Genomic DNA, 14,192 nt, shown 5'->3' on the forward strand with positions numbered 1-14,192 from the left:
ATCATTTTACAAATCGTGAGCTACTGAACATGAATACCCGGTTGGAGTGGCTGTATGATCATTGTGTGTGACGTTATGAAGTATTATATGTGTTACAGAAATATGTCGTGAGGCTGGGAACACCAGTGATGATCCTTTAACCCTTTGGAGAAAAGCTGCTGAGTTTACCTCTTGCTAAGACTGAACGTTTAGGATGTAGAAAGCACATTTACATTTTATCTTCTTAATGCCTCTGACCTTTACACCCACTACTCATAATCCTTTAAATCTATTCTGTAGTTAATATGTCTTTCATATTTCACCTAAAACAGTGTTCTCATCGATGTGCTCAGGAAATCTCAGCTCAGCTTACAAAGGCTGGTGTGTGCCCTCTCCTCATTGACGGAGTAGCGGACTGGTACGGAAATTCTACTGGCCGGTGCAAGACCGTACAGTTCTCAGGTGCAAAGGTGGTGGCAGGATTGACTGGAAATCCTCTTCTGATAATTCATGAATGTCTGGGAGATGATTTACATAACACAGTTGGGCGCGTACCTGCCTATGGACAGCTGTGTTAGTGCAGCCCCCTGGCAGTGGCTTGTACCTTGTTGCCAGCCTCACAGTGTGAGGAACAGCTCAGGATGGTGGGACAGAGGGCATCTTCCCCCCCGGGAGACCTGCTCACAACAGGAAAAAATAAAGCGTACTTAACCAAGATGCTACAGCAAGGGACTGAGGCGGGGAAGCTCGTATTGCATCCCATTTGAAAAAACATAACTAGTCCAACTGAAGTGTTGTAGAATCTTTCAGAGTCTATACCGCTAGAAATGGACCAGACTTTCTCACATTATGGTGGCCAGCTCTTGATTTTCACTGTAGTGTGTGAAAGGAAAGAACACAGAAACTAAAAAAACATCTTGTAGCTGGTGAGCTATAGTTGAATTAATCCTGTTAAGCCTTATTTGCCGCTCCCATTGCTTTTGCTCTAGAGCCCATTTGTGGTAGTTGCTCAGAAGCTTATCATTCCCACCACTTGTCCAGTATTGGTAGTGTGGTCAGCACCCTTCCCCTTACCAGCCTCTGCATCTCTCCCCCGGTGAGAGGGGCCCTGGATAAAGCACCTCCATCTGCTGCATCTGGACAGTCAGCCTTCCCCTTAGCGGAGATTTGGGCTTGTCTTCTTCTTGGGACTGCTCAGTCTAGCTTAACAACTTCTCAGAAGTGTGTCTTTATCACTCCTCCTCCTTTTTACTCTCTCTCCCAACGGCAGAGGATTTTAAAGTGGCCCAGGCAGCTCTGAAATGGAGTCGGCTGATCCCAGCTGGTCCAAGGTAGCCCTGTTTCAGCTGACCCCAATCTGCCTGAGACAACCCCTTTTTAGCTGATCCTCACTGACCTTCAGCAACCCACTTGTAGTGCATAGAAGAGTGGGCCTTTTACCCTTCTAGACTTCCCTTTTATCTACTTTCTTGAAGCCATCTGGTATGGCTTTGTCACAGTGGATCCAGAAAGCCTGTGGGCCAATCCCATTGAACAAAGCCTTCTAGTTCTTCTAGAAATAAACCCAAGCAACTTATTGCCTCCTATTTTTTTCCGCTCCCTCCAAAAGGGGGTCACTCATCCTCTGCTAATATATTAAAAACAACTGGATCAGCATACATTGGCTAAGAAGGTTAGCTACCATTACCTGGTGCTCTAGTGAGAAGTAAAGGACTGCAAGCTGAAAATAGGTCACTAGTTTTCAACCAGTGAGAAAACTGGTGTGCCCTGAGAACTATCCAAGTGTAACGTGAAACTTCATCAATTTCCCCTCCCTGTGGCTCTTTGCAGGGGATCTCCTACTCTCTGGAGCTGCCTCCCCTCCTCCCTCACCACTAGCAGTTGAATAGTATCAGAGGGGTAGCCATGTGAGTCTGTATCGGCAAAACAAGGAGAAGTCCTGGGGCACCTTAGAGACTAACAGAGATTTTGGACCAGAAGCTTTTGTGGACAAAGACCCGCTTCGTCAGATGCAACGATATTTTCACCCATGAAAACTTTGCCTACCCACTCTTATGCTCCAAAATATCTATTAGTCTATAAGGTGCCACAGGACTTCTCGTTGTTTAAGCAATTGAATAACTGATGAAATTGTCGGTGGTTACGCGATTACTCAACATTCCTAGCATGGCACGCTTTCGCTTGCTTGTCTGTTTTCAGCCTGTTGACAGCGTGTTCAGTGGTGGATTTGAAACATTAGTGCATTTGATCCTTATTTAGCTTGTTGTATGCACTACTATGCTGCAAACCTCTTTAGTAAGACCATAACCATAGCAAATGTAAGTAAAAGTGACATTTATGAGCAGTCGAGTCAGCTGAAAAAAGCAGGTGTGCTGTGGAATTGTTAGTCTCGTTGAAGTGTGCTGTGTTACCAAAAAGGTTGAGAACCGCTGCAATAGGTCATCTCCTGAGTCTGCTTTTTTTCTCAGAAAGAGAAAGATGGACCAGCTGTTCCTTTAGGTATTTCCAGCTCTCTGGGTAAGGGAGGAGCAGCCTCTTCATCCCCGTTGTCAGTCACTTTTTCTCGTCCGTGAGCTCGTGTGTCTGGCAATGCACGACTAGCTACGTTATAGGGAAGGCTTGTGATCCCTAAGGGCTAGGGTGACCGTCTGTCCTGTTTTCAGCGGAACGGTCCCATATCTGGGACGCCAAAAAGGCATCCCGACTTATTTTATAAAAGGGACTCATTGTCCCGTATTTGCTGTGGAGGCGCAGCTGCCTGCTGGAGAACAGGTGCTGTACATCGGAACATGCTCTCCACAACACAGGGAGCCAGCAGGTTAGCGCCTTTCCCCTTCCCCGAGGCTTGGGGGATGGGGAGCGCCCCTGCTGCTCCATCCCTGCTGCTTCCTGGAGGCTTGGGGGCGGGGGGAGCACATACCCCGACCTCTGTCCCATATGTGGCCATGGGAGATATGGTCACCTTACTAAGGGCCAAAGCAGACCATTCAGTGAGGTCCTTGAATACGGCTGTTTTCTCTTGCTATACCTAATCTGTATACTGGATCAAGGGAAATGACAGTCTCCCCGCCCCCAGGGTACCAGAAACAGTCATTCTACCACAAATATGGAGTTGTGGTTTATCAAGAGGATTAGCAATTCTTTTTGTAAAGTCATGGAAGAGGGCTGAGATTCCAGCGGACTGGAAAAGGGCAAATATAATGCCAAGTTATCAGAAAAGAAATAAGGACAACCTGGGGAATTACAGACCTCTCAGCTTAACCTCAGTACCTGGACAGATAAGGGCAGAAAATAAGTAAACAATCAATCTGCAAACAGCTAGAACTGGGAGGAGGAACCTACAGCTGACAGGCTGCCTTGATCCAGCCCATGAGGCTCTGCCTGGCAATGGGAAGCAAGCAGCTCTGCCTGCTTCTATTCCTCCTACCCCCAGCTGGGACGGCAGCAGCGCTGCAAAGCTCTGCTGCTGAGCTTGCTTGCAGATTCCACCCCATCACCTATAGGCTAGGAATCATGGTCAATGGGTGTGACTGGAGGTCGTGCCTGAAAACGCAGGGCGCTGCCAAGCTGTGTGTGCCCTCTGGGAGCTGTCCACATAGGCACCTTAACCTCTTCCCTCCCACTCACCCCCAGCCTGTTCCTGCACATTAATGTCCCACCAATCCCTCCTACCTCAGCCCACTTCTTCATCATACCTCTTGCCCAGATCCCCCAGCCCTAGCCTGCTCCCTGCTTCCTCCCTTCTGCAAACTGAACCCCTCATTTCTGGCTGTAACTAACAGCCTGGGGAGGCCCAAAAAATCTTCTAGCCCCAGGCCTCAGAACAATTTTCAAATACATGAAAGGTTGCTACAAGGAGGAGGGAAAAAATTGTTCTCCTTAATCTCTGATGACAGGACAAGCAGTAATGGTCTTAAATTGCAACAAGGACAGTTTAGGTTGGACATGAAGAAAAATCTTCCTGTCACAGTTGATAAGCACTGCACTTTCCTGCGGGGCTTGTTGAATCCGCCTCCCTGGAGATTTTTAAGAGATGGTTACGCAAACACCTGGAAAGGATGGTTGAAGTCCTGCCATTGTGAGGACTGAGCTACATGACTGCTTGAGGTCCCTTCCAGTCCGAAACTTCTAGGGGCAACACAAACAATGGAAGCCAGAGCCAATAGAAATTTGAGAGTGTCGATGGGGGTCCCAGATGGTGCACAGTACTGAGGCGAGGGATTTCCATTTTATTTTCTACTCCTTCCCGTGGTTTCTTTTAAAAAACTTGTCACTTCCAGACTGAAAGAATTACTGACAACAGACTCCAGCTCCACACTCTGGTAGCAATAAGGGAGTTTGCGTCCTTCTATTGTAATGCTAGAGTTTCCCATGCCATCTGGGGGCTTTGTGCAGACAGGGTGTTTGCAAGTGAATGTCACCCAAACAACTCAACATTGCTTGGCAGGGATGAAGTCTAGTGCCAAATTCTCTTGCTGGCAAGCTACAGTGCTTGGCATCAGTCCCACGCTTCAGGGGACTTGCCTGCTGCAATACAATTTAATATTGTGTAGTGTCACAGTTACAGGGCCAGCTGGACTGTTGACGTTTCTGCAGCAGTGGCATCTCACAACTCTCCTATTCTTAAGCAGATCCCTAGGGCTCAGTACCCTGTGCATAAAGGGTGCTTGGCTAGCAGGTCCAACTGGGTTTGGGACCGGCTTCTCTCTGGGAGTCTGTGATTACACTAACCCATGACAGCCTTCTTACACCCAAGTATTATTTGTTTAACCAGAGGGCCAAATAATTTTCAGCAAAAACAATCCTCACACACCAAGGCTGTGTCTACACTACAAAAGTAACTATGAAGTTGCTTACTTGGAAGTACAACGTTGAAGTAGAGCCTCTACACACACTCTACTTGGAAAGCAGTCAAGTAGCACTTTAAAAACTAGCAAAATGGTTTATTAGGTGAGCTTTCGTGGGACAGACCCACTTCTTCAGACCATCTGGTCTGGCTATGGTCTGAAGAAGTGGGCCTGTCCCACGAAAGCTCGCCTAATAAACCATTTTGCTAGTCTTTAGAGTGCTACTTGACTGCTTTTTGTTTTGATAGTGTATAGACTAGCACGGCTCCCTCTCTGTTACCTCTCTACTTGGAAGTTAAACTTGGAAGTAGGGCACTACTCTGTTCCCAGGGATGGAGTAAGGACTTCGAAGTTGGGCTCCCTACTTCAAAATTAACTTTGGAGTAAGGGAAAAATGTGTGTAGCCTGTCTGCTGGCTACTTCAATGTAATGCCTAACTTTGAAGTTAGTTCCTAGTGTAGACGCACCCCAAATGATCTCCATAGACCTATTTTACCTAAAGTTTAATTGCCCCACTGATGGGGATCTAAACAGAACTAGTTTCATCCCCGATTCCTGCACAGCAAACTCTGGCATTCCCTTGGCTCAGAAAACCTGTGCCTCACTTGAGAGAGAAAGAGAGAGCGTGTGTGAGAGAAAGGGTTCTGCTTGAGGGTGTGGGTTCTGGGGTGCAGTGGGACATGCGGGGTTTGGGATACAGGAGGTGGCTCCCTGACAGGGCAGATTTGCGATGGCAGGAGGGGCACCTGGCTGGGTGTGTGATTTCTGGGGTGGGTCCAGGAATGAGAGTTTGGGGTGCAGGAGGGGGCTTCAGGCTGAGGCAGGGAGCTGAGGTGTTGTGGGGGGGTCCAGGCTCCAGCTGGGGACGTGGGTTCCAGGGTAGAGCCGAAGAGGGAGGGTGTGCAGGAGGGGGTTGGGGTGCAGGGGGTCTGTGGGATCTGGGAGGGAGTTTGGGTGTGGCAGGGGACTCCCAGCTGGAGCAGGGGGTTGGGTATGGGAGGGAGATAGGGGACAGAACTTACTGCAGCTCCTAAGAAGTGGAGTCCGGATCCCAGCAGCCAGGGAGGCTCTGCTCACTGCACTTGTACCTGCCGATGCTGCCTTCTAGCACCCAGATCTTGCGGTTCAAGTCAATGGGAGCTGTGAAGCTATCACTCAGGGTGGGGGCTGTACATGGAGCCCCCCAGTGCTTAGGGACCATGGGAACCTGACCACTGCTTCTGGAAGCCACGTGGAGCCAGGCAGGTAAGGAGCCTGCCTTAGCCACAGGCCTCTCCCCCACCCCCACATGCCAACTGGGGCCATCAGGCTCTGTTTTCGACCCAGTATGCCGAGTGAAAACCAGACACCTGCAAACCAGCCCTTGGTGGGGAGCGGATTTAAGGGGGAGGGTCAGCAGTCAGCACAGGATCTAGAAATGGGAATCAGTACAGAGGAAACAAAAGCTGGGGATGGTAGAAACTCAAGTGCGGGAGCAAGGCAGAGTGGGGGGCTGACCTAAGTCAGAACGAGGAAGTGAGGTGGTGGGAGGACACTTGAAGGGTTGGGGGAACCAGGGACAGAAGTGGCGGCACATGCGATGGTTGGCCAAAGAGAACATCATGGCTTGATAGGGAAGAAGCGCTGGGGATTGCAGGATTTGACCGGGGAATATGTTGTAAATGAGGCAATGCACATTTAAGGATACAAATCTGGGTATTACCTCATTTGTACTCATGCATCTGATGAAGCATGCAAGCACCATATCAGTCCATATTCTGTAAGACAATTTATGCAAATATATATAAATTAGCATAAGCCTAGCAGGCCTGTGCCACCATCCTGGGCTGTGGTCCAGCTGGGCCCTGGCGGGCTGGGGTCTGCTGGGGGCGTGGGGGCCACAGTCATGTATGGCGCCCCCGCCCCATGGGTGTGTGCTCTGTGGGGTACATACCTGAGGGTCCACTGCCGCGGTCGGGTGGGAAGCCCATTGGGTGGATGCCTGGCTGGAGCCATGGGAGGGGAGGTCCAGCAGTAGCTCCCCCCTCTACCTTTGACTAGTCCTCCTTGGTGCCCGGCTCCGGCTCTGGCCCTGGTGGTGCGGGACTGGCCTCTGGTCCCAGCTCCAGCTCCACATCCTGCTGGGGCTCCGCAGTCGTGGTGTCGAGGACGGCTGGGGGAAGGAGGTGTCCTGGGGGCGCAGGATGGCCTAAGTTCCCCGTAACAGGGACAAGCGGTGGGGGTGGCCCCCAACTGGTTGGCCAAGTCCCGCGCCTGGGCGTAACCCTGCCGCAGCTCCTTTAACTTACTCCTGATGTGGTCAGGAGTGCGGGCAGGGTGACCCTGGCTGCCCAGGCCGCCCAGGCCCTCAGCCAGCTGGGTGAACGCAGCTGTGGTCCAGCACTTGCTCCCCATTCCATGGAGCACCTCCTCCTTGCCCCAGCAGGTCGCAGAGCTCGGCCTTGGACCAGCAGGGGCCCTGCGTCCTGCTCCCCTGGCTGGGGCCTTCACTACCCTCGGGCCCCTGGTCGGGGGGAGTCCCCGGGGCGCTTGGGTGGCTGGCTGGCTGCCATCTTCTCAGTCTGGGCCGTGCGGGGGCACCGTGTGCCACAGCTCCTGCCTGCATGGTCTCAGCTTCCTGCTCTGGGGTTTCTGGGTCTGTGGAGCTTTAAGAGCTGTTGTGCGCAGAGATCATGGAGCCCTGCTGTGGCTGGACAGCAGATCTCTTGTGTCCCAGGTGATTGCCGCAATGGCGGAGCCCGCTATTTCGAAAACGTGGGCTGCCAATCGTCTACACACACCCTACTTCAACATTAAACGTCAACGCAGGGCGCTAGTCCCATCTTCTCATTGGAATAGCAGATTCGACGTCCCCGCGCCTAACATCGATTTCGACTTCGATGTAGCGTGCAGTGCGTGTTGACGCGACGTGCGCTATCTCAGCGTTGTGCCTGCTACTTCAAAGGAGAGCTCTAGGGTAGCTGCACCTTTTATGATTTAAAAATAATAATGAATATTTCAACATTTTTGAATTTCATTTGTGCTTGTCATGATAAGCGTCCGTGTAATGCCAGCTTAGCCAGACAGTGGGGATGATGATATATGCCACCGTAAATCCCCCTACTCACTCTATTAAATTAAATGTGATTTTTGTTTTTAAATACGTGCAATTAAACGAAATGTTGATCTCATGGCCTTGTGTAGCCTTTGTTTATTATTATCCTTACTTATTCATGGTCTAATTTTTCAGCTGCATATATATGGCTGTTGTTAGGGGTTCCACAAAATTCTTTCAAGTTTAAAAGGGTTCCGTGGCCAAATAAAATTTGGAAACACTGGTCTAAAATTACACCGCCACAGCAAAAGTGGGTATTTAGACTGTAAACCCATAGGAGGAGGGGCTTGGCATTTTGTTCTGTGTTTGCACAGCACCTAACTCACTCATCCAAAAGGGAGCTCCTACATACTGTGGTAATACAGGTGCACAATGAGATGGGGTTTTCATGATCATCTTCAGTCTAGTTTCCTATCAAAAGCCATAGCAAGAAAATACGGTGCACATCTATGTCCTTGGCTGTCATTTTAAAACACTCAAAGTGTTTTTTGAACTCCGTAAAAGTTCTTTTTCTACTTGAAAAGCTGTTTACGTTATTCAAGTGGCTTTTACAGACATAGCTAACCAATTGGGACAAAGAGTTCCACCCTGAAATAGACAAGTAGCAACTGGAAACTTACACGCTACTGTACTCATACTGTTTTGTTAGGCCAGCAGGCAGTGTTGACTAGCACGCAGACGGATCCCTGGAATTTTGTCTGGGTCTTCAAATCCTTGTACACAGTAGTTCCCAGTTGCTTAGTACAGTTCTTGAACACAAAGGTAACACGCTCTCTCTCACACACACTATGCATTTGGAAGCAACGTGTATTATACTTCAGCAATTAACCAGTAACCTTGCAAGCTTAGCAGTTTTAATAAAGGCACTGTACCTTTAAACCCTGCCAGCGAAACTGGGAAGTGAGGGGAACAGTGTAAGGTCCAGCCCCTGTACGCAAGTTCAGACATCTCACCCGGAGTCATTGCAAGGGGAAGGCAGCGCTGACAGTGCTCTGAGGAGAGATCTCTCAGCATGGCAAAGCACATGACCCTCTCTTTTCTCCTCGTTCTCACCATGGCAAGCTCATCCTTTGCACGCCGAAAGCTTTTAGTCTTTCTGATCGATGGCTTTCGCTATGATTACATCAATGACAATGAACTGGAGTCCCTTCCTGGCTTTAAAGAGATTGTGGACAGGGGAGTGAAAGTGGATTACATGACCCCAGACTTTCCCAGCCTTTCCTATCCAAATTATTACACGCTGATGACGGGTGAGTACGTTCTTTTATTTGTTATGATGTCAAGAGCAGTCAGTGAGTTTCCTAGATTAAGTCAAGGATTGTGCTACACAGAGGTTAGGCTTTCAATTATGCTGTTACCCTTAGCGAGGTGTAAAAAGTACTGCATTACTCAGGCTGAATTTCAGTTGAGGGCAGGAAGATCAATCAATCAATCAATTCTCTCCAATCTACAGTAAAACCAGACACATAGGGCATAAATATAATCTTGCTCAGCAGTTAAGATTTGTTTTCAAAAATTTGCTTTTTCACAAGGTCACCAGCCTGTGTAGTTTCCAAAAGAAAGATTCTTGAAAATTATTGTACCTGTACTTGTAACTCATGGGCATGGGCGAGCTCTGGGTGCTTCTCCTGTTGCATTTTATTTTCGTTGAGACACAGGACACAAAATTCCTCAGCTCTAACTAAAACGCTGTTTTTCCAAATTGTCTGGAATATCTGTAATGCCTGAATACTGTATAACAAGGTGTCTTTTTTTTTTTCTTTCTGGTACAGTTAGAAAGCAGAAATGGGTGGGAAATATATGGACTGTAAACATACAAAGTATTTCCCAAGACTCAATATATGCATTTAACAAGGACTAGTACAAACGGAGGATGACCAAAATGGTCTTGGCTTGAGAGAAGGATCTGCTCTAGGCAGTTCTGTGTTAAATTGATCTTGAAACAAAACTGACATCCTGCTTTGGCTGTTAGAATATGGGGATTTGTTGGATTCTGTTTTTACTCTCCCTTAAGATCAAGTATTTGCAAAAGATTATGAAGCATTCAGTTAGAAACAAAAGTGTGTGATGATTTTGTTTTTGCTCATTCCCATTACAGTTTGCCATTTTCTGAAAGCCAAGGAAGGGTTCTTACAAAGCAGGCAATACAATCAAGACGCTACAAATGCTCATTCAGTCTGTTTTTATACTATATGTTAAAAGTGGTTTCTTCTTAACTCAGCAGGATTTCAGACAGCTACAGTTGCAGACTAGCTAAGTACTTTGGAAAGTTACTTTGGAGAATAAGCTTCAGCTAAATGATCAGAAATAAAGAATTACTGTTAGCAGGGAATAGGCTTTCTCAAGCTTGAATGCCTCCTCAGTTATTGAATAAATTAGACCTTCAGACTAACTAGAAAAAAATGAGTTCTTTTCTAGATATGCAGAGGCTTTGTCTGTCCATAGAACAAGACAATGCCTAGCAGCTCGTGTACTGCTTGTTTGAAAACAAACATAGTACTAAGTCAAAAAGCTGACATCAGTTTTCCTAGTTTATTTCAAAGTTAATTAACCCTTCCTTCCCAAGTGTGGAGGAGATGCCACTTTTCAGTGGTCATTTTTTAGAAAAAGGCACAAATGGCCTCGTCTTTTCATCACGTGGTCCAGGACAAGCCCACGAAAAACCCTTTTTGCAAAGTAAACATCATGACAGAGAATAAGGGTGCAACGGCACCATCACTTATCTTCTTGATACGTAAACGCAAATCACGTCAGTACTTCATATGCCTAAAAAGGCTTTTCCTGAAGTTGGCCCAAGAACGAACAGACAAACAAACAAACAATGCTAAAGAAATTGCTTTCTGTCTCTGTCAAGCTTGACCATCACAACCAGGGCTGCTTGTTACTTGACAACCATTAGGGTTTCTACGAAAAGAAGTTTGCCCCGATACCCAGGCCAGAGGGCCCCAAGCTGAGTGGTGTTGCAATGGGTCCACAGATCATAGCACCACTCAAATCTGGCTCAGCTGCCCATCCATCAGAACAGATGGCTAGACGTCCTCTAGAGGGAATTTGTTTTTTGAAAGATTGGGAGGTCTCCATTTCGGATGTTGTCCTCATCTCCCAAAAAGATCCCTGTTCTGTTTATAACAGGTGGAGAGAAATCTACAAGCTGTTCAGCTCTTTGAGAGTGTAGTCCTATAGCCCATAAAAGCTTAGCCTGCGTTAGATACAGCTGTAATGCAAGAACCATACCAGTCCATATTCTGTAAGACAGTTTATGCAAATACATATAAATTAGCATAAGCATAGCGGGCCTGTGACGTTTGGCATAGATAACGAGTTTGAGTTACCCCTTAGATTCTGAGATGCTGAATACAACTGTCACCTCTTGGTCAAATGGATCTTATGGTGATCACTATCATGTCCCTTGCGGTGGTCATTTACTGTTAAGTTTCATCTCCTGCCATGGAGTAAGAGATCCTTAGTCCTCCAAAAGCTACGGGGAGCATGTGGGCAGAACTAAGTGTTTGGACTTGTGCCTGCAGACAGCGATGGAGGCTGGCAAGGACCATGCTGTCGCACAATCTTCAGCAAAACAGGTGTTGAGGTGTGGTGTAACAAACCCCATCTGTTGCAATGTTCCTAATGGTAAGTGTTGGCACAGGTTCAAACATGCAGCTCACTCCTTCTCATGACTTTGAAAACATTTTGGACAATAGCAGTTTAACAATTGTTCCTCTTTGATTAGGTCTGGGACCTTTTCCACCTCTGGAAATGGCAATGCAGCAGGAATTGTGTTTACAACAATATTTTCCATACGCCTCAGTAATTACAACTTTATCGTAATATTACAAATTCAGCAAAGGCCCACCCTTTAACATGCTATCAACTTTAAACAGCACAAAATTCACCACCTCCCCACCCCATCAGACTCATCATGCATACCAGAGACTGGTCCTTTGTTAGTCAGCACTAGGTACTCCATGAAGGGTGGGAGTATGCAAATCAAAGGCCTTATGCAAAGAATAATCCTATTGATATCCCCACTAGAGTAGTATTCTTACCTTTCTTTCGCCATGGGACTTGGAGCTTATCTGGTTTTGTTAATAAAAATCTCTATGGTGTTACTTTGGCCTCAGTGTTAGCATCTTTGCCATCCACCCCCCAAGGGTTCCAACAAAATAGTGGTTTTAATTCTGTTTAGTTTGATGCAGGACAAGAACTTTATGACCTTTTGATCAACTGGCCACCGATACAATGACTATTAACTATTAAAGGCACCAGGCAATAAGAACTTCCAGTATGTCCTACTTGAAAACTCCTGCATACAGAAATCTCACATGTTAAGATCTGATAGCATTTATAAAGGCAGAAGATGGCTTTAGATGATGAAACAGGAGTATTAGTTTTTTTATGCTAACGTAATTCACACACCCTGGTTCAAAGCTACAACACAATTTTCAAAGCAAAATGCTTTCCAGAATCACACTGTAATTACATTTAAATGCCATGTGGCATCCAGGTTATCTTAAAGCATTCCAGTTATAAATTAATTTTGAATATTAATGGAGCTTCATAAAACTTCTGTGAAACAGGAATTAAGTGAGTCATTAGGAAAGCCATGAACAGGACTTAGGAACTGGGAAAAACCCAGGACGTTCATTTTCTGCAAATGGTCACAAAGTTTGGGGCATGTAGAGAACCCAAACTCAGCCTTCACCTGTCCCTGCAGATCTTTCTTCATACTCCCGGAATATGTTCTGAGAGCAACTTCTGGGTCAACTACTGAGTAGTATAGAGCATGGAAGGATGACATTTGCGTCAAAATGCTGCAACTCCAAGTTATGATTTGGTAATGCTGCACCTCAGTATAATTATGCACCGGTAGCATTAAAGGTGATACTTTTGCGTCTTAACTTCTAATTCCCATTCAGGAGACTCTCACACCACATGCCGGTAAATGCTTGCATTTCCATCAAAAGTATTCTCCCAACCCTCTGAGGCATAAACTTCTTTTTGGGCATAGAACATGTATTTTATCATAATGTCTTCCTATCGTTTGAACAAAGTATTCTTCATATGTTGTTCAATTAAACAGTTCCCATGTTCTAATCGCAGAAGCACTTGCATTTTGGTGCATAAGTGGCTGTATGTCTGTCTAGGAATTTATACAGCACTTATCACCATCAGAGCATGAAATTAACTAAATTACAGTCAGCTGATGCTTAGTTATCGCCTGACTTTACTCAGACATGTCAAATGTTTTCTCCCACCGCCATCTAGTCACTTTGTTAGAAGGTGGCTGTTACCGAGGGAAGGGTCTCTGAAATTTCAGTCACGTTTGATAGCTGGAAATTCCACACAGGAAGAGGTGCTTCTTTCCTTCAGATGTTAGAAACAAGCATTTCCTACTGGCTAGCTTAAGTGGCTTCCCACTGTTTGCTGGCTTCTGTGAAACACATCTTAGACATTTAACTCTTCTCAGTCCTTGTAAGGGAGCTGGATGTGGGTCAGGAAGTCCGCAAGGCACCTAGCGACTGCAACACCTACATTCTCAGTGTTCTGAGTTACCAAAAGCCACAGTTTAAGACAATGGTGAAGTAAGGTCTAGCAAATGAAAGCTGAATCTAGTGTCTGGGCTAAAATCCAGCTTTCCTGATATTAATTGCTATAATCCCCAAAGCCCATGGCAGGGGTCAGGCACTGCATGAAATATAAAATGGGGCGTAACAAGACATAGCAGGACAAAGTGGGAATAAAAACCTGCTGCTCTCATCCTCAGATTTTAGTCAGAGCCAGTAACATTCTTTATTCGCACTCTGATTAAGAAGTTAAGTTTCCTGTTGAACTCTGCCTTCCAAGTTTACCTAAAACAAAACAGCAAAGGAAGTTTAGTTAAATGACACAGTAAATTTCCAAAATCCAGGGCTGGGCGTTTGGCAGAGACTTTTCCCCTTTATAAGTAATTAGAAGAAAGGAAATCAAACCACAGAAAAGTGTATTAAATAATAATAATAATGTAATAAGAATAATATTTACTGTCTGGGTTACTACCATAAAGACCAGGTGATTCCAAGACCAGACAGTGCTTTTTTTTCTGGAAAAGAGGGGCCAGAACTCAAGCCCTAGACTATCCCCCCCCATGCCTCCAGGCTTAACTACCCCACAGCCCCAAACTGCACCCCCAGACTTTACTCCTCCCCACATCCTCACCCCCCCACTCTAAATGAATACCTTCCCCCTCCTCCTCCCCAGAGCCAGGCACCCCCCCAGAGCCAGGCACCCTCAGA

General features: G+C 46.6%; 1 protein-coding gene across 2 annotated transcripts in view; it reads left to right on the forward strand.

Moving 5' to 3' along the window:
• Positions 1–8,883: 8,883 nt before the first annotated feature.
• The window catches only part of ENPP6 (ectonucleotide pyrophosphatase/phosphodiesterase 6), a 63,585-nt gene continuing 58,276 nt past the window's right edge, over positions 8,884–14,192 (forward strand). For both annotated transcript variants that reach the window (XM_074992955.1, XM_074992956.1), the window contains exon 1: positions 8,884–9,170. In XM_074992955.1, the coding sequence (XP_074849056.1) occupies positions 8,933–9,170 (238 nt within the window). In that variant the 5' untranslated portion in view covers positions 8,884–8,932. The remainder of the gene's footprint in view (positions 9,171–14,192) is intronic.

This window comes from Carettochelys insculpta, chromosome 4 (genome assembly GCF_033958435.1).
Source record: "Carettochelys insculpta isolate YL-2023 chromosome 4, ASM3395843v1, whole genome shotgun sequence".
Classification (NCBI taxonomy): domain Eukaryota; kingdom Metazoa; phylum Chordata; order Testudines; family Carettochelyidae; genus Carettochelys; species Carettochelys insculpta.